Genomic DNA, 21,742 nt, shown 5'->3' with positions numbered 1-21,742 from the left:
GGCATATTTTAAGAAGGATTTTAGTGATGGTATTTAGAAAGTTTGGTCACTTTGGAGGAGAATTATACACCTGAATTTCTATAACACAAGTTTTTGCAGAATAGGCTTGAAATAGAAAGAACTAGAGCTATATTAATCAATTGAAGTAGTTGAAAAAATATCTTTGTCCCATAAACACTGAAGGCAAAATAATGGCAGAAAGAAGGACAGTGAACTCTGATATGGACTTGAATGAACGGACATGGGTTGGCATAATGTGGACAAGGCACCTGTGTAGATGAAACATAGGGGTTGAAAAGTATCCTGAGGTCTGTTAACAATGGCTTTCATCAATGTCCTAGTGAGGAAACTGGTCTTTGTGCCAGTCTGTGAGTGTTGGTTGGTTGTGTATCATACATGATTTGTTAGATACTTATGTTTCTATTAATTGTATTAAGATCACTTCAATGTGTAGGTTCTCTTTCTTTCAAATAATAGTTTGTTAGATTTACAAAGCTCTGATATAAAAAGGCCCCTTTAGATAATATAACTAATACAACTCATTGATTGCTTCAGTAAATCAGACCTGCCTACATGTGCATTTCCAGTCTGATACTCCGGATAGGTATAGCAATAACCATTCCACTTATAAAATAATGCCTAACTAGCACATAATGACATTTGAGTTTTGCACAAAGTACACTCTTTGAGAATGGGAAGGGCTGAAGAGCTTTGGCTTATTTCAACATAATTGTCACACTATTGGGTATAAAACCTACCTCTCTGTTGTATTTGAGAGACTGCAATAAGCAATGTAAGAAGGAGGTGAAACATAAAGTAAGGAAATGTTTCTGCTTTAAGAAGAGAGAAAATGTGGGGCGCCTGAGGGGCTCCGTCAGTTAAGCGTCCAACTTCAGCTCAGGTCATGATCTCACAGTTCGTAGGTTAAAGCCCCGCATCAGGCTTTGTGCTGACTGCCAGCTCAGAGCTTGGAGCCTGTTTTAGATTCTGTATCTCCCTTTCTCTCTGACCCTCCCCTGCTCATGCTGTCTCTCTCTCTCTCTCTCAGAAATAAGTAAACATTAAAAAAAAAAAAGAGAGAAAATGCGTTCTCTATTGTGCTTTTAGAAGTGATGTAATGAAATCAATCCTACCCCAGAATGTATGTTCTAAGAATGTAACTAAATTACGTCTGTTTCCTGAAATAGTTTCCTAGGGATACTATATTCCACAAAGATCCGACTTCTTTTACTTTTATAAACTACCCAACACAAGCACTTAAATATGTAGAATTTCATTTAAATAAGTCAGTCAACAATTTTTTATAAAGTATTTAACACTTCATTGTAGAAACATAGGCAAAATGACTATTATAACCAAAATGAAAAATACTGTTCAATTTAAAAAATGTACTTAAACAAGAACCTGAAAAAGTTTATGATATGCATAACATCGTTCAAGCAAAATTGCACTAGTATTACATAAATCAATAGTTTATAAAGGCCTCAATATGGCAAAGTTTAGAAATAGGTAGTATGCATGCACATAGTACAACAAAAAGTCTCTTTATAAAACAGCAGTTTTTTTAATGCTTGTACAAAGGGATAAAGAGCAACCACAAACATATTTCATCTGTTAGGTTAATACATTATGACAGCTAAAAGTCAGTCATGTCTAGCAGAGGAACAAAAAGCCCTCCATACCTTGTGAATAAATCTTTTGTGCCTTTAAAGATATCTGTATAAAAATGCTATCCTTTTTTATACAACTTAAATAAATCGTACTTATTTCAATCAAAATTTGAAAACAAACAAAAGAGTGAATGGGATCCATGTGTTTTGCATAAACCAAAGAAACCAAAGTACCAGAGTAACTGGTCAGCATTTATACTCTCCACCTTTGAGTTGGGGCAGACAAGTGTTCTTCTATAACTTGGAAATTCCTTTAAGAATACAGTTTGAATAGGGCCAACGATGGGATAGCCATATTGTGTATTGGAAATATTTCCCAAGTGTTCAATATGGCAATGGCTGTTTTGCCTCTTCCTTTTGACCAAGCAAAGAGAATGCATTCACATAATTGGAATTCTGTTATCAATTTGTGTGCTTCTATATTATTGTTTAGTGTTCTGTGTGGTAAAGTGTTGAGTTAATCTTCCACAAAATGCACATGACTGGGAAGAACTTTCTAAGGCATGAGTACCCAGTGCCCTGTTGTGCTCTCAGCTGGCTGTTTACCTCAGGACTGAGGAAGAACAAAAGGTCTTATCCCATAGCAAGTGTGGTCTTTGCGCTTCTGGTTATATTTTTTGCTATGTCCTACGACCTAAATATAGCTATTGTTTACAGGGTGTATATGTTTAGTATATCACATAGAGTACACTAAATTTTGGCGAATGTAGTCATATGTATCCATGCACATTATTAATTTTATATACTTTTTAAAGTTTTTCCTCAAGATTCTCATCTATCATGTGGCAGTCTAAGGCTAATTTCAAAGCAGGTGATGCTGGACTCGTGAGGGCTGGATATTTTCAGCTGTCTGAATCAGTCTTAATGGGCACAAAGAAGAGTTGACCATTCAATCATTCCTCCATCAATTTAAATGGAAAAATAAAATGACATTGTATTACAGCTTTCAGATCATACAATGAAAAAGTGCAGAGATTCTCTTTGTTGATTAAGTAGAACCAAAAAAGTTCATATAAAATAGATTGCTCATATTCACACTACAAAGGAATATGTTGTTTTTAATTTTAACAAATTCAAAGGTGAATCATATCAGCAGCATTGTTGTAAATTGTATTGTAGTGCAGTTCTTTTTCATAAAAATACCATACAAATGGTCAATCAATAGTCATCAGCAAAAAATAAAACCCAGAAAACTCAGAAAACATTTAACCAGGAAAAAGATAAAGAAAGAGGTAATGCTGATGCCAAAACAAGTAAAATACTGTTGGAACATACAAAAGTCATCCTTATATTTTATACATTTATACAGCATATAAAAGGTATCGCTGATTATGCCACTGTCTCCCTTATCCCAATTTCTATTTTCTTTGGAAGCAGTTCTTTCCTTTCATCAACACTTCCTAAGGAGTTTCGACAGTTCTGCCCATCCATATATAATTTTGCATACACTGGATTGGAGTAATTTGTTGGCTGAAGGAGAGAAAAAAGAGAAATATAACTTTATTATCAGTTTCGACCACATTAGTTATTTTCTAGGATGTCTGTCATTTAATGTTAACCTTTATAGGCAAGACACTTAATTTGCTAAACAGTAATTATATAAATGTAATTTAAATTGTGTTTACATGCTTTAGGTTGACTTTTGCATGGTATTAGATTAAAAATAATTGTACTTTTTCAGGTAACTTGGGAATCTAAGTGGAGCTTTGACACGATAGTAAAAGCCCAAAAATACCTTTGTAACAACAATATTCATTGAGAGTTTATTTAAAAGTGTGAAACATTAGACCAAATCATCTCCTTTCCAGTCAGTATGTTTGCCACCTTATTGCTATAGCAGCAGCAGGAAAGATGTGTTTACAGAGAGTCATCTAATTGCTTGAGGCTAATAATTTTTCAGTATGAAGTTAAAAACCGAAAAACAAAATAATAGTAAAGTATATTGGTGGAATAGACTTTAAAATACAATATTTTTGCTTCAAACAACGTATATGTGTCATTGGAAGCATTTGGGTCCTTTCAAGAAATTGTGAGGTCTGTAGTCTTAATTTTTATAGATATTTAAAATGCTGTGAAGCGGAATTGAGACATGCAGAAGTGACCTCCTTCAGTTGAAAAACATGCAAGGTTTCATGATTTTATGACTTGAAACGTAACCCAAGAATTTACTGCCTAGGCTTTGCGTAGTTTTGTTTTGTCTTCCCAAAAGCAAAACACTAAATCTTAGTTACAAACAAATATATAATCTTTGTGCCATGCAAATGAGACAAACATGATAAACAATGAGAATGGACAAGAGCTGATGGGAGAGAGGTGCAAGGGAGAACACCCTCATCTTGAGGAATCTTGATAACCCTATTTTATCCTGTTTTCATCTACCATGAACCATGTAACTTGAGACAGAGTACCTTCTTCTGGAAACTTGTTACTCAATTAAAAAATGCTTAAGAATGGTTTCATTAGATCATTTCTAATTTCCTAATATGCCACCACATTTTATAGTATTTTTTTATTTAACTGGGTATCAGACTTGTATATACTCAATAAAACATCCTAATAGGAGGTGAATAAAACCAAACAGGAATTTAAGTATAAATTAGTTTACATTTTGGCTAGAGATTTCTAAGAATAGCCAACACTCATTTTTATTGTTAAAGTGCTGTGACATTTTGAAAATCAGCAGAAGAGATATTTCTACTTAATAGCTTGTCTAAAATAACGTATCTTATATGTGATCTTGCATAGGTAGGGCATAAAACATAGTCCCGATTTTAATGCTGTTTTGAAACCTCTTGTTAATTAAAAACTCAATTAAAGACAGCCCCTATCTAAGTCTAGCCATCATCTTTCATTGTGAGGGGTTTTGTGATGGAATGGATATGGAATAATGAATCTTCTTCTCTCACCCCAGCAGTAAGTGGTCCTTTCAAATCAGAGTTTAGGTAGATGGGCGGTGCTGTATGTGGAAGCTTGAAAGCGCTGGACCCTCCCCCTATATACCTGGCCTGTATGTAAACAGAGAATTTTAGTTTCCGATCTAATATCATGGAACAATTTTCATTGACATAAACTCATTAAGTCATAAAAATAGCATAAAAATAATCATTAGTCCTGGGGCATTCATAGTAACTTTAATAGATTAAGGAAAAAAAACTATACTGGATCTGTGCTTCACAAGTAGATATTTTTATTAGGTACAGCTTACTGATAGACATGCCATGCATCCAGAGACCTCCACTCATTCTATTTAACTTCATACTTCCCAAACTGTATCTTTGCTAACAGTGCTGTCACACACACACACACACACACCTCCCTCATTTAAAGTTCTGTCACTGAAGAGTTCTGACAGTAGCCCATCCTGAACACTCAAATCTGACTGCTTCTAATTGAAGATTCATCACTACTCTGTTTTTAAAAAATTAAAAAATTAAATACTCTGTATTTCAAAAAAATCTGTGTTTTGGAAATCTGACTCTCCAGATGAATTACTATTTAGACTACTTCACTTAGTCTCCATGAAAAAATACTGACTTTAGATTTTCTTGGGTCTAAGGGTAGAATTAGCCAATCTGGTACACTAACATTCAGGATAGAGCATTCATTAGTGGCCCAAAAGAGGGAAAAGTGTTGGGTGAAAAGTTGAGCATACAAATATTACTGCATATACATGCACTCAAATAAGGTGAACTAAAAAAATTAACTGTCAACTCTTAATATTTGAATAATCACAAAGACTGGGACAAAGGCAAGGGTCTCAGAACAAGATTTTAAATAGAAAATCAAGTCAATATCGTCTCTTTATTTTCCTCCACAAAGATCTAATTTTAAAAAGTACTGAAAATAATCTAATTAAGGTTTGAGATGAATTAGTAAATACTAATTTCACTTTTTTGCAATGTTCAAACTATTCTGTAACTGCCTTCATAGTCATATATCTTTATTAACTTTATTTACTAAATCAGTTATTTTGATTAGAAGGTATGATTGAAGTATAAATTTTATCCCTTTTGAAAATAATGAAAATGACTGTTCTATATAATCCTCTTTATATGTTATTGCAATTTTTATTTGATCATGTCATGACTATAACAAACCACTGTGACATAGAAAATACTTTATGAAAAACATTTGATCATTCAGGTTGCTTCAGTGTGGCCCTCTGCTTTCCAATACTATATTATTTTTTCCATTTAAAAAACATTTTGAACCTTTTACTAAAGTTTTTTTGTTACGTTGGTTTCCATATAACATGTAGTGCTTATCCCAACAAGTGCCCGCCTCCATGCCCATCAAAACTTTTCCCCTCTCCCCCACTGCCATCAACCTTCAGTTTGTTCTCTGTATTTAAAAGTCTCTCATGGTTTGCATCCATCCCTCTCACCAAATATATTTATCCCATTCCCCACACCCATGGTCCTCTGTTAAGTCTCTCCTGTTCCACATATGAGTAAAAACATATGGTATCTGTCCTTCTCTGCCTGACTTATTTAACTTAGCATAAAACGCTCGAGTTCCATCCACGTTGCTACAAATGGCCATATTTCATTCTTATTGCCATGTAGTATTCCATTGTATAGATAAACCACATCTTCTTGATCCATTCGTCAGTTGATGGACATTTAGGCTCTTTCAATGATTTGGCTATTGTTGAAAGTGAAGTATCAGCACTCCTGTATCCCCTGGGTAAATTCCTAGCAGTGCTATTGCTGGGTCATAGGGGAGTTGTATTGTTAATTTTTTGAGGTACATCTATACTGTTGTCCAGAGGGGCTGCACCAGTTCACATGGCCACCAACAGTGTAGGAGGGTGCCTGTTTCTCCACATCCTTGCCAGAATCTACAGTCTCCTGATTTGCTCATGTTAGCCTCTCTGACCGGCGTGAGGTGGTATCTCGGTGTGGTTTTGCTTTGTATTTCCCTGATGAGGAGGGATGCTGAGCATCGTTTCATGCGCCTGTTGGCCATCTGGACGTCCTCTTTGGAGACGTGTCTGTTCAGGTCTTCTACCCATTTCTTCACTGGATTATTTGTGTTTTGGGTATGGACTTTGGTGAGTTCCTTACAGATTTTGGATACCAGCCCTTTATCCGATAGGTCGTTTGCATCTATCTTTTCCTAGTCTGTCAGTGGCCTATTAGTTTTATTGATTGCTTCCTTTGCCGTGCAGAACCTTTTGTATCTTGATGCGGTCCCAGTAGTTCATTTTTGCTCTCGATGCCCTTGCCTTTGGGGAGTAAGGAATTGCTGCGGTTGGGTCAAGGAGCTCGATTCCTGCTTTCCCCTCTAGTGTTTTGATGGTTGCCTGACTCGCATGCAGGCCCTTCATCCATTTTGAGTTTATTTTTGTGTGTGGTGTAAGAAAGTGGTCTAGTGTCATTCTTCTGCATGCTGCTGTCCAGTTCTCCCAGCACCATCTGTTAAAGAGGTTGTCTTTTTTTCCATTGGATACTCTTTCCTGATTTGTCAAAGATTAATTGGCTATACATTTGTGGGCCCAATTCTGAGTTCTCTATTCTACTCCACTGGTCTGTGTGTCTGTTTTTGTACCAATATGACACTGTCTTGATGATTGCAGCTTTGTAGCAGAGGCTAATGTCTGGGATTTTGCTGCCTCCTGTTTGTTTTTCTTTTACCATATTACTATGGCTATTCGGGGTCTCTTGTGGTTCCATACCAATTAAGGATTCTTTGTTTTAGCTTTGAGAAGAATGCTGGTACAATTTTGACTGGGATTACATTGAATGTGCACAGTGCTTTGGGTAGTAAGGACATTTTAACAATATTTATTCTTCTGGTCCATGAGCATGGAATGTCTTTCCATTTCTTTGTGTCTTCTTCCATTTCTTCATAAGGTTTCTATCATTCTCATCATACAGATCTTTTACAACTTTGGTTAGGTGTATTCGTAGGTATTTTATGGTGTTTTGGGCAATTGTGAATGGGATCGGCTTCTTGAGTTCTCTTTCTGTTGCTTCATTATTGGCGGGTAAAAGTGCAACCAATTTCTGTACGTTGATTTTGTACCCTGTGACTTGGCTGAATTCGTGGATCAGTTCTAGTAGGCTTCTGGTGGAGTCTGTCAGGTTTTCCAGGGAGAGTATCATATTGTCTGCAAAAAGTGAAAGTTTGACTTCATGTTTGCCCATTCTGATGCCTTTTATTTCCTTCTGTTGTCTGCTTGCTGATGCTAGGACTTCCAGCACTATGTTAAACAACAGTGGTGGGGCGCCTGGGTGGCTCAGTCAGTTAGGCGTCTGGCTTTGGCTCAGGTCGTGATCTCCCGGTACGTGGGTTCGAGCCCCATGTCAGGCTCTGTGCTGACAGCTAGCTCAGAGCCTGGAGCCTGCTTCAGATTCTGTCTCCCTCTCTCTCTGACCATCCCGTGCGCGCTCTCGCTCACTCTCATTCTCTGGCTTGCTCTCACTTTCACTCTCTCTCTCTCTCAGAAATAATTAAAAACCATTTAAAAAATAATTTAAACAAGAGTGGTGACAGTGGATGTCTCTGTCGTGTTCCTGATCTCAGGGGGAAAGCTCTGTTTTCCCCCATTGAGGCTGACATTAGCTGTGGGCTTTTCATAAATGGCTTTTAAGTAAGTCCCTTCTACCCCAACACTCTCTCGAGGGTTGTTATTAAGAAAGGATGCTATATTTTGTCAAATGCATCTATTGACAGGATCATATAGTTTTTATCTTTTCTTTTGTTACGGTGATGTATCACACTGATTTATTTGCAAATATTGAACCAGCCCTGTAACCCAGGAATGAATCCCACTTGATCCTGGTGGATAATTCTTTGTATATGATGTTGAATTCGATTTGCTAGTGTCTTGTTGAGGAGTTTTGCATCCATATTCACCAAGGATATTGGCCTGTAGTTCTTTTTTTTTTCTTGCTGGGTCCCATTCTGGTTTGGGAATCAAAGTGATGCTCGCTTTGAGGAATGAGTCCGGAAGTTTTCCTTCCATTTCTCTTTCTTTTCTTTCGTTCCCCCTCCTCCCCCCTGCCCCCCCCCCCCGAATAGCCTGAGAAGAATGGGTATTAACTTTGATTTAAATGTCTGGTAAAATTCCCCCTGGGAGGCCATCTGGCCCGGGGCTCTTATTTGTTGGGAGGGTTTTGATAAGTGATTCAATTTCTTCACTAGTTATGGATCTGTTCAGATTTTCTATCTCTTCCCATTTGAATTTTAGTAGTGCGTGTGTGTTTAGGAATTGGTCCATTTCTTCTAGGTTGTCCGTTTGGTGGCATCTAAATTTTCATAGTATTCCCTGGTAATTGCTTGCATTTCTGAGGGACTGGTGGTCATGAACCCATTTTCATCTGTGATTTTGCCTATTTGGGTACTCTCTCTTTGTTTTTTGAGAGACCTGGCTAGAGGTTTATCAATTTTATTTATTTTTTTCAAAAAAACAACTCTTGGTTTCATTGATCTGTTTAACTTTTTTTTTTAATTCTATATTGTAGATTTCTGCCCTGATCTTTATTATTTCTCTTTTACTGCTGGTTTTGCGGTGTTCTTGCTCTGCTTCAAGCTCATTTAGGTGTGCTGATAGATTTTGTATTTGTGCTTTTTCCAGTTTCTTGCAGTAGGCCTGGATTGCAATGTATTTTCCTCTTAGGACTGCCTTTGCTGTATCCCAAAGAGTTTGGATTGTTGTATTTTCTTCATTGGTTTCCATGTATTTTTTAACATCCTCTCTACTTGCCTGATTGACCCATTCATTCTGTAGTAGGGTGTTCTTTAACCTCCATGTTTTTGGAGGTTTTCCAGACTTTTTCCTGTGGTTGATTTCAAGTTTCATAGCATTATGATCTGAAAGTGTGCATAGTATGATCTCAATTCTTTTATGATGTTTATTGAAGGCTGCTTTTTGTGACCCAGTATGTGATCAATCTTGGAGAATGTACCATGTGCCCTCAAGAAGAAAGTGAATTCCATAGCCTGTCTGGGGTCTGTTCGTTTAGAAAGTGCCCTCTTAATAGTGTCCCTGGGTTTCTCTTGTTGTGACTCTCCACCATGTGTTCTTAGGTTTGTTTCTTGAGGTAGCCCTGGAAAGGAAACAGAGAATCCAGGAACAAAAGCATGCAAATGCACTGTCAAATCAAAAAAATGAGCTAATTAAGGAAAAAAAAAACAAACAAACCCAACACAAAAACAACCAAAGACTGTCTAAAAGCATAAAACCAGAAATCCCAGCTACAAATAAAGAGCAGGGTGGGGGCAGTACTGATGGAAGAGCATATACAAAGTTAAAAATGACACAGGTGGGGAGAAAAAGAGAGATTCAACATTGATCTGGCAAAGAGACTTAAACGCTTAATTCAGAGAGAGAAAAGGAAAAATAAGGCTGGAGGTGAAGAGAAAAAAAGAAAGATAATGTTACCCAAAGAAACTATATAGTCTGATTATTTTAGAGAGAAACTAAGGTAAAGACAAAGGTGTAGGATATGTATCAAGAGAATGCATTAGATATGCCTATTTATGCCAACCTATAACAAGAATACCCAGTCCAGAGGAGGGGATAGATAAGAATGAGATAAGGGAGAATACATCTGAATAGCAAGAATTGATCTAGAGTTAATCATGGCAATGCATCAATGCTGGTCTTGGAAGAGGGGCTGTTTCTGTAGCATCAATTGGGACTCTTGTAAAAATAAAATAAATAAAAGCTGCTACCCAGTGCAGATGGGCGTGGCTTGGTGTGTAGGCAGGTCTTGCCTCCACTGTGGGCCCTGTGGGTTGCTCCCTGAGTCCCAGCCTTGGTGGTTATGAGGCTGTCTTCCTAGTGGACTCCATCTCTTTTCCTCCCAGACTTCTGTGGTTCAGAATCCTTTGGCTTCAGCCCTTCTTTGAGAGATGTAGGCAGGAAGTACAGAACTCCGTATTTCTCTGCCATCTTCCAATAGTGTTTACACCTATTAGGACTAGCTATGTTTTTTTGTCGTTACTTCTTAGGCAACAACTCATATTTACTTTTCAAAAATCAGTAGCTAGCTAGATTGTCATTTAAGTCACATTAATGCAATTTTGGTCAATCAGTCAGCAAATTGGTAAATAAATATTTATTGAGTGTTATGTGCAAAATACATTAAAAGTATATTTGAGGGGCACTGAAGCATAGTTTTATCTTCCAAGAGTAAATGTGGAAAAATTTGTAAATGGAGTACTAAAAAGCTATTTCTTTAAGTATCCAAAATTGGCTAAATTCTATCACCAGAAATAAAAAGTATGGGGAAAATGAGACCTCTCCTTTTTATGAAAACTATATAAAGTATGTCCTTATCAGTTAATATACTTACAGACATTGTACTTTTTTCCTAAGTTCAAAGAATATGAGAATTCTATTATTTGTCTTTCTTTACAGAAAAATTATCAAGTAATACTGTGCACAATATATAGTCTTAATTTTTTAAGTAGAAAACACTGTAACTTAGGTTCCCAGGATTGATTTCATGAACAATTTAAAATGTAGGAGTTGATTAATGAATTAATAATAAATATAAATTTATATCTAATTAGGAAAAAAGTCACTACAATATCCTCTGATCATGTAAAAATTTATACATGGAATAATTGATTCCTTTTCAGAGAAATGTTTGCCCATCATCTTCAGGCTGAGACAGTGCCACGGATTCAGAACTGGCTTGAATATATGGGACCCTAATTCAGCATCTTTGGAAACAGCCCTTGCTGTGGATTGGATTATATCCAAAATCATTTGGATATAGATTGTTCACTTTGATTATTTATAATATAAATATAAATTTATAATAACCCTATGGACAAAGCACATTTTAAATATTAGAAAATAAATAACTATTCAATAAATGAATGAACTAAGAAAAATCATTCTATAAGTAAATTGATGCTCTTAATTAATAATAAAATATTCTATAATTATCATGCAACATATGAAGATAATACAGTATAGTGAATCTTAGCAAGTTTAGTTTATCTGGATAATTGTATTATCTACCTATTTCTCTTAAAAAGTGCTAATCTGAGCATACAATAAGAAGAACAGAAACTTTATCCCCCAAAAGGCAGATTTCTAGGCTATATGTATGAACAACATCATCCAAATCAATAGGAAGGCTATTCTGGAGGACAGGAAAATATTTTTCAAAAGTGGTTTTACAAGCAAATCCAAGGACACAGCTTAGCTGAATCAATGAAGCACTACTGGAAATAAAATACTTATTTTGACAATGAAGTACTACACTCTTTATTATTAAAAAAATAGACAGTATTTTTATACTATGCTATATATGTAAAGGTGCTAGCATCCCAACATATTTGAATAAGACATCATTTTAAGTAAATTATACTTACATACTTACTCATTCACTTATTTTATATATTTTCCAAAACCTGTTATCTTAACCTGCTTCACATGAATGCAGTCCATAATTTTAACTTTAGATAAAAGAAATGCTGATAAAATAAAGACTATATTACAGATAAGCAACTCTAAAATGTTAGTACTCACTGTCCATTATCTTAAAACATATTACCTTTGTTGCATCTACCATAAAACCAGGATCTAAAAGGCCTCCATCGTTGTGATCATGATCCACCTCATACATGTTATAAGATGGATTGCCAATTTCTACATTGATTCCTCCATTGATAATAGGTTGTCTTCTAATAGTTTTTGTCCTAGAATATGTGAATATTAATGTAAGTTGTCTCAGTATTACAATCATGATACATAAAACTATCATATTTGTAGATTTACTGTCTTGTAAATATAACTTACAGAGAGCTAATAAATTTCATTTAAAACAAATGATATTTGGGGTGCCTGGGTGGCTTAGTCGGTTAAGCGTCCGACTTTCGCTTAGGTCATGATCTCGCGGTTCGTGGGTTCGAGCCCCGCGTCGGGCTCTGTGCTAACTGCCAGCTCAGAGCCTGGAGCCTATTTCAGAGTCTGTGTCTCCCTCTCTCTCCGACCCTCCCCTGCTCACGCTCTCTCTCTCTCTAGAAATAAATAAAAAAAACCTTAAAAAAATTAAAAAAAAAAAACAAAACAAAAAACAAATGATATTTATCAAATCATGGAAGAACAACAAAGTCTAAATGTCATAAGTTTTTTCCCCCAATAATTTAGATTTAATAAAAAATGCAATTGGAAAATATTCCTCCTAAGTAGCTAATATATTAGTTGAAACTGAATATTCACTAGTTAATTAAAAATTTAACACGTATTTTTTAATGTTTACTTATTTTTGAGAGAGATAGTGTGAGTAGTGAAGAGGCAGAGAGAGATGGGGGCACAGAATTCAAAGCAGGCTCCAGGCTCTGAGCTGTCAGCACAGAGCCCAATATGGGGCTCAAACTCATGAACTACAAGATCCTGACCTGAGCTGAAGTCGGATGCTTAACAGACTGACCCACCCAGGAGCCCCCTTTATAATTTGTAAAATTTACTTTTACCCTTTATTTCTGAAGACCGTGAGTAACAGATTCTGATAAAGAATCTTTGAAATAGACTGTTTTTAATACCCAGGTCATCCTTGGTTCTGGATAATAACCCTATAGACAACCTACTCCTTCCAGATCTTTTTAATTGCCTATTCAAATAAATGGAAAAATTACACTTCCAGGGATATATAAAATAAGCATAGAATTTGTGAATTAAACTCAGTTTGTGATATACAATACATATTCAGTATTCTTGTATTGACATTACTCATCTTACACATTCAGAGATTCCTGTTCTTTCATGGAAAAACTACCACAAATGTAAAATTCTACTGAAATTTTAAATACTATGTCCCCTTGTTAGTTTTGTTAGAATATACAAATGGATCCATTCCATCAACATAAGGGAGAAGAGCTCTCTGAATTTTACTCACTTTAAAATGAAATGGATAAAATAAATGGTTTGAAAACAAGACTTTGCACTTGGAATAAATAAATCCTGTTTTTAAAAATGAAAAGGAACAACATCCTTACATTTCTGTAACTGTGTGTAATATATTTACTATTTGTCTAAACCATTGAATCTTACCTTCTTTTTCTTTTACAAAGCACTAAACCAATTACTAAGGTCGTTATCAAAGTCACCAGGAGGACAAGAGGCACAATGATGGCGATGCTTCCTGAAAAAAAAAATTAGTGAATAGGAGAACAAAAATAAAATCAATTAAAGATTGATATAACTGAACACCTTATTGCACTAAATCATTTGACCACTGATGTAATGAATGTGAAACTCGGGCCAAACGTCTACATTCTTCGTTCATAACTATGTTACTGAAAAATCACTCTCCTGTTAAATACTTGATATGCTGGAATTGTTTCCTTAGATAGCTTACATTTGTGTGTTAAATACCTTGAGGTTTAGAAATATTGTTATCTTTGTCAGGCAGAGTCTGATTCTCACTATACAAATTTACTTGCAATGATTAAGTACATGCTGGTAAATTCTTGTAAATCAATGGTGACTGAACACACATTTATATAATTCTACTGGCCATAATCCAGTGGATTATGCATCTGGTTGATTCAGTTGAGTCATCTGAAAACTAAAACAAATGAAACCCCAAACTAATTGAAATTTAATATGGAGATCTTGAATGGGTCCAGAATGAAATATCAGGAATTATTAAATATATTGATCTTCCTCTACAAATACAAGTGCCTGTAAAAATACTGTGGTAGAAATGAATAGTAATGTTCAGCACAATAAGCAGCTGCTTAGGTATAAACAGTAAGATAGATCAGTTTTCATAGCTCTAGACAAGAGATATCTGTGTGAAATAGTCCATACTGGAGATCCCTTACTAAAATACCAAAAAGTCTTTATTAAGGAAATCTCATGTAGAACATAATGTAATTTGGAACTTTAAACAGCCAAATAACTACCTCTTCCAGGCAAAAAAAATAAATAAAAAAAAATAAAAAAAAAATATATATATAAATTTATATTTATATGTATATAAATGTCTTGCCTTGTGTAGTCTGTTCCTAAAGTGTAAAGCTCATTTTATTATTTCATGTTCTTACCAGGACTACTTAGTGACTTTCATATTATATTGCCATCTTGGTTTTGGGAAAATGAACTTTATATGAATGTGTAATTTATTAGTAATTAATGAAAGTAGAGAATCTGGCACCTTGGATAGTAATTAACATTTATTCACAAATTTTAAATACCAGTGAACAGCTTGGTCTCTTCATAAACTCCGACTTCAACTGACTGATCATGACTTCATAAATATCCTTACTTCATTATCTTTTATCCCCCTAAAATATCTGGTCAATTGGTAGATATAAAACACTTACTTACCAATCCTGGTTTTAAGGTATATAAAGTTACTTTCCCTCACTGAAATTGATAATTATTTTTTTAAATTTTATTTGTTGAATATAGTTTTATTCCCATATAAGGTAGATATACTGTTATGTATACATGCTACAAAACTTACCTTTTTCTTTTTCTTTCTCCCATCACAGATGGTAGTTCCAATTCCTTACATTGCAGCACTCTGTTTAAGAGTGTAGACTTCTAAAGTTTACACAACCAATTAAGGTAACTGAAATAATGCTTAGTGTAGCCAATAAGTAATACAGGGTAGCAGTTGGGCAAGATTTTAAAATTTGGTTTCATAAAATTTTACATTGAAGGAAACCATTGGGAACAACATATACTTTTAGAATTATAAGACAGATATTTATCAAAGTAAGTTTTTTTTCCCAAGTAGAATATATAGCCGTAAATATATTGTAACATATATCAATCAAGGTTTATTGTAGATGATTTTTGTCAGCAGTAACTTATTGGTGGATTATTCTAAACTGATTTTTTTAAAAAAAAAAAACACATTCTGCATTTATTAAAGATGGAGATATCTCAACATCTCGATAACCTTCTCATATAAAACAGACCAAGCCTTCCTTTGCAACATTGTTCTGAAGCCTCATTATGTAACATTTCCTATTAGAAAGGACTGTATTATCACATTTTTCCGTTGAAGAGACCCTCTCCCTGGGAGAGGCAGGAAAGCACAGCACTTGAGATAATAGACTCTGGAACCAGATTATCTTTGTCCAAACCTCAGCTTACTAGCAATGTATCCTTGAGAAAGTAGAAGTTCACACATCCATAAAATGAGAGTCATCATTAATATCACCTCATAGTAATGTCAGTCGGATTGACTATCATATAGAAAATGTGACACACATGTTTATTAAATAATTAAAAATATATATTGCATTAACACTCTGTGGGTTGGGGAAGGGGTGGTGAGATCACTTTGGGACATGTTGAGCTTGAGATTCCCATGGAATACAGATGATACAGATAGATATTGCCATGGATATATACATGGATATTGCAATTGTGCAGTGGGATCTAGGTCTCAAACTCGGAAGACAAACCAGGATTGAGAATAGAAATGTAGGTGTAATCAACATAGAGTTGGTAAATGAGGTGGAGGAATTATTGATCACCATGGAAGGTGTGTACAGTGGGAAGTAGAGAATGAGTTATCCAGAAGAAATTGATAAAGAGTATCTCACAAAGAAGATGAATGCTTCAAGAGAAGGAAGAAGGGAACCAGAATAATTCAGTGTCCTGGGAGTCTGAGGAAAAGGACGTTTTGTTTATTGGTAGAAAAATAGATTAAACATATCATTACAATTGACCTCTTTTGACTTGTTGCTATATATTCTGCTCTTAAATGTATGTTTACACATATCCATACATGTGAATGTGGATGTTTTTGTGAGTAGGATGTCTTCTCTTAAGTATTGGGATAAACTGTAACATTAACAGTCATAAGTAAAATATCTTCCCTTTGTATCACTCTCCTTCTTGTCGACCCTTGATGCCAGCACACTGGTCTTTCAGTGCCTTGGACATCTCTCTTTCCTCTTCCAGGGTTTTTGTCCTTCCTGCCCCTTGTGTTGGAAATACCCTTAGCTTCTTCTCTTTTTAATCCTTCAAATCTCAGTTTACATACCATCACCTCAGAGACCTCACTCCTGACCTCTGTTCTCCCCTGCCATTCTCTATTTTTGCTGCTTTTTTGCTTCCTTCGCAGGACCAATAAAAATTTACAATTATTTTATAAATCTTCATGTTCACTTATTTGCTTGCTTCCTTGTTTTATTGCTGTTTACCCTTCTAGAGTCTCAGCTTCATAAAAGAGGCAATCTGTCTGAATCACTGACTTGTTGCTGGGATCTAGTTCAGTACCTGACACTTAGTAGAGGCTTGATAAATATTTACCTTGGGAGAATTAGGACAAAGGCATTATTTTGTTGCATTTTTCAGTTATCTAACTAAATTTACAAAATTTTGGGTCCTTGGTATCACATAATTTTTTTTTCTATTTTGAAACAGGATGATTGATATAAGAGATAAAGGCAAGATAGGAAAAGAAGAAACATAGCCCCCTAACAGAGATCACATCTCTCTGGTCACTGTAGTAAAACACAGCATCTGAATAGTACTGCCTCACAAATTCTGAGTATATTTTTATCCTCCTTAGTTTTAGCAAATATGAACAGCATAATTCAAGCATTGAGCATCCATTCCCTTAAAACTTTAGGTAAAATTAAAATAGAAGTATACAAGGAATATTTTATCATCTTTAATTTTAAACTCTTCAAAATAACTTCAGAAGAGTCAGACAAGCTTTTTTTAAGTGGAACCTTAGCAGAATATGCTAGGATAATAGATGTGTTTAATTCTACAGGCTGGTGTTTAGATACTTTAAACAGCAACAGCCAGAAACCATCACTATGACTACTCAGAGATGATTAAGAAATCTGTGCATCAATTAGAAAGGTAAATCTCCTTGCCAATTGACAGGCCAACAGAACCCATGCATTCTTTATTACTCCAAGGTCTGATGGTTACGGAATGCTTCACTGTTGGTGGAAATGGAAATGCAGCTCTGAAAACACACTGCTAAAATATCTATCCTTCCTCTTGGGCGGATGACTTCTCTCTAAGTTTGGGGAACATTTGACAACCATTCAAAACCATGGGGCTTTAACAGAAAAAAATAATCCTCTTACCTTAGGTAGGATCAGTTTAACTACTTTTATTCCTTCCTTCAGAGTTATTGAGGCAACTTTCTCTAAGCATAAATGTCGGATAAGTACCTTTTAATAGTATCATCTTGTGGCCAAGTGTGCTCAAATTTAGGAAAATTTGACATTTACATAGCTAATAGTCTTTTCAACGTGCACTGATACTTCTATTAAATTTAATGATTTTAAATCAGTGATGGAAGGAAGAACATTAGATTCTTTGGAAAAATGGTTACAAATACTTGCAACTCCTAAAAAGTCCCTTTTTAGAACTGTTGCATGTAATAAAAGGCATCTGCCTTATAAAGGAGATTTATAGCACATCTGGTGCTCCCTCCTCCAAACCATCTTCCAAACACCAAGCTTTCCCTCATAGATGGAACTTATGCCAAATTTGAAAATTCAATTGATTTACTACTCTGTACCCTTCTTTCTTTTCAGAGAGTTTATCAATATTTAAAGTTGTTTTTTGACTCTTTAATATGCTGTGTATCTCATTTATCTTAGATAACTGAGAAATCACCATAAACAAAAGGCTACAATAACTTGTCTTCACAATTCTCAATGGATAAATTCAGTGTGTTCTATAGGTTAGTAACTCAAAATATATTTTTCATTTAAAAACAATGTATTAGGGACGCCTGGGTGGCTCAGTCAGTTAAGCAGCCAACTTCAGCTCAGGGCATGATCTTGTGGTTCATGGGTTCGAGCCCTGCGTCAGGCTCTGCTGACAGCTCTGAGCCTGGAGACTGCTTCAGATTCTGTGTCTCCCTCTCTCTCTGCCTCTCCCCTGCTCTTGGTCTCTCAAAAAGTAAGTAAACATTAAAAAATTAAAAAAAAAATAAAAACAATGCTATTAATGATTGCTGAGTTTTGTAACTACTTCACAAAGTCATATGTAAATTATGTGTCTCCAGAACTATTATTTGTAATATGGGTATAAGCCCTAGATCCTGGGAAGAGAGAAAAGAAAGTATTTCTTTCCCTCTCCTTTTGCAGTATCAAATTAGGCAAAGTATATTTTGCCTCTTCTACTAATTTTTATGAACCAATTTCTCAAATTCCAGTATCCTATTACTACATTAATATCCCCATAGTTTTCTTAAGGCCCTTCCCCCTCCCTTCCCTTCATTTCCCTACCTCAACCCTCCCCTCCCCTCCCTTCCCTTCCCTAAGGACAACACACAAATTCCAGGGTAAACCCCAAATACTATATGACCAAAAATTACTCATCTTATCTCTGCAAATTGAAATATTCATGTCTAGACTATTTATTCTAGACTTATGTGACATTTTTCAAAGATGCTCCTGTTTATTAGCCCAGATTTCTAAATGGTGGAAATTTGGACATGTTGCTTAGAGAATTTTAAGCAGTGACAGAGAAACTATTTGGTGGGAGTAGCAACAAACAAGTAGATCAGCAAACACTGAGATCCTGCATCTAGGATATAAAAATTGCATACTTTTGACTTTGATAGTGCCTTTCCTTTTTCACAAACTCTATAGTATGTTTTTTGTTTTCAAGCAAGTTTTTTTTTTTCACCAGCAGTGACGGATTGGAGAAATATATGCTGAAGTAAGTATCCGTCAATCAGGGATATAATTTTTCTTCTTCAAGAATATATTTACCCACTTGATAGATATTATATATTTCAAAAGTTCTTCACTCATAATAAAATTAATGACAGTATGGTGAATTGGGAAACTTTCATTTTGAAAATCTTCATAAAATTGTTTAAAGTTGTTAAAAATATACACATAGACACACAATGATGATGTAGATGGGCTTTCTTACCAGTGACCTGTCCATAGACTATAATTGCACAAAAAAGGAATTGCAAATGTTAAACTAAATTTTAAAACACTTCAAAACCAATAATTTAAATATAAAGGAGCAATAAATGAACTATGATCCTTATTAAGATTTGTTAAGATACTTTTCTTTAAGACTCACCAGTCATACATGCTCTCCAACAACATCTGAAATGCACTTCAAAAAATACACCTTGTTCTAATTAAAATTACTTTTTTTCCTGTACCATTATCACACCCACTGTGATATTTGCAGCCTTAGTAGACTAACGTACACTTCCCAAGAAAAGCTTATGCTAGATTTGCAGTGCTTTCTGAAACCTGCAAAAGTTAGAACCCTTGCTGCCGAAAGAACATAAATGCTGGAATTTGTCACCAGGTGATCTCAGTGCTCCATCTTTCCCCAAACACCTGGATTGCAATACATCTGCAAAATTCTTTGAAGGGGATTTTCCAAGACTCAAGCCCCCAGTAATGGCATAAAAGAATGATTTCTGTACCATGTAGAACTCCCATGATGTTAAGCTGAGGAACTTACTTGTGTTAATATGATCAGACTTGCTGCTCTTTGGGGCTGGTCTCTCACATTGTGTGCCTGACCAGTTGGTGGAGCATCTAGAAAAATAAAGAAAAGAAGAAAAATAATTGGTTCATAACAAAACTCACAAATCTGCTAATGTACTAACTTCTAACAAAGTCAACTAGAGGAGCCAGCCATCCCAGATCCATAAATATTAGGTAGAGAGTTGTGCTTATGTCCTATGTATTGCTGTTATGCTGACGGTAACTTCAACTGGACTTCACTTGTTGAAATACTTTTAAAAATTTAGGTTTATGGTCATTTTTCTTTATGTTAAATATCCAATTTAGTGTATTTTATAGCAAAACTGAAATATGAATTAAGAATTGGGAATTAATTTAAGAAGTACTGAAAATTATAAGTAGCCCCTATAAAAACGAAGTTTGCCCTTCAAGTAAATCCATCTTTATTAAGTTTCTAGGATTTTTTTTCTGGCTTGCTCTATGTCCGAAGTGTAACTAACCACAGAACAGCAAATGGTCATCTGTCAGTTCAAGCTACAGAACTTTTACTTTTCTAATCATGGAAAGGCAATTACAATGTTTTCCCATTTAAAATCAGGCTTCAATTACTATGGAATCAAGAGAATGTGCCCAGGTTTTTAGTGGGCGATGTTGTCTTCCATTGCTCCTTATAGGTACCATGACTCTGTGAAAAGAGTACAGCAGGGGATGAAAATAATAGATCTGATTAAAGTCCTTTACTTACACATAAATCACAGCCATATAATTAGCTGGTTGCATCAAAATAAATGTTGGAATGGTTTTAGCTATGTTTAAATAATGTGTATTGGCTAACATAAGATGCCTCTGTGCATCTGTCAGAGGAAATCCACAGAGAAACCATTTAATTGGCTTCAGTTCTTACTTAAAATGGCTGTCAAATACCACCATATTAAGAATAGTTGCACACAATAAAAGAACAGCTTCCAGAACCATTCCAAGTAGATCTCTCTGGGCATGGTGGCCAGACTAAATAACTGCAATTTCAAGGTTTATGCCAATTCTGTCATAGCCAATTCAGAAAGCTGAAGCTGTTTTTGGAACTGGGCTTCAATGATGCCATGTGAATTATCTAGGATATTCGTGAAGACAGTATTGGCTCTCTTAAAACATGGGCAAAATCTCATAAAATCATCATTACTGAAAAACTCAACTCGTGAAAACAAAAATTTGTTTCATTAAAACATATATGAATGGCAACATAATTGACAATAATGTTACAATTCAAGAATATAGTTATTTGATTAATAATGATATTGTAGAAGTATGAGTATGGAGTATGATTTAAATGAAAAGTAATACCATGTTATTATTGGGTCTTCATTCATGCATCTTACCTTTTTGTTTAGATTCTTATTTCCTATACATATTTACTACATACCATAATGCAATAAATCATTAAAATGGATAAATAAAGTTTAAGGCCAGGTCAATGACTCTGTCTACATTCCTGAAGTGAGGTAATGGAATGAGCACATTTCCACATAATTATAATAAAGTGAACAACGAATAAAATCATTGACTTTTTAAAATCGTTTATTTCCCTCTCCAGTTGTGGGTTTGCAGATGAGTGATCTAGAAAATTTTTCAAATCTTTAAAGTTTCTAAGTCTTGACACAATCCAC

General features: G+C 35.1%; 1 protein-coding gene across 1 annotated transcript; it reads right to left on the bottom strand.

The window, feature by feature from the left end:
- Positions 1-1,257: 1,257 nt before the first annotated feature.
- Positions 1,258-20,150, bottom strand: LOC120226681 (low-density lipoprotein receptor-related protein 1B-like; the record flags this gene model as incomplete). The annotated part of the gene is made up of 5 exons (XM_039224860.1): positions 1,258-3,140; positions 4,577-4,675; positions 12,191-12,335; positions 13,690-13,780; positions 20,074-20,150. Coding segments are annotated over 5 exons (553 nt in total), but the record flags the coding sequence as incomplete, so codon positions are not given.
- Between the last annotated feature and the right edge of the window lie 1,592 nt (positions 20,151-21,742).

The sequence above is a fragment of the Hyaena hyaena genome, unplaced genomic scaffold (assembly GCF_003009895.1).
Source record: "Hyaena hyaena isolate Hyena2069 unplaced genomic scaffold, ASM300989v1 scaffold_1801, whole genome shotgun sequence".
NCBI classification, from domain to species: Eukaryota; Metazoa; Chordata; class Mammalia; order Carnivora; family Hyaenidae; genus Hyaena; species Hyaena hyaena.
This window is presented reverse-complemented; position numbering and strand designations above follow the sequence as displayed.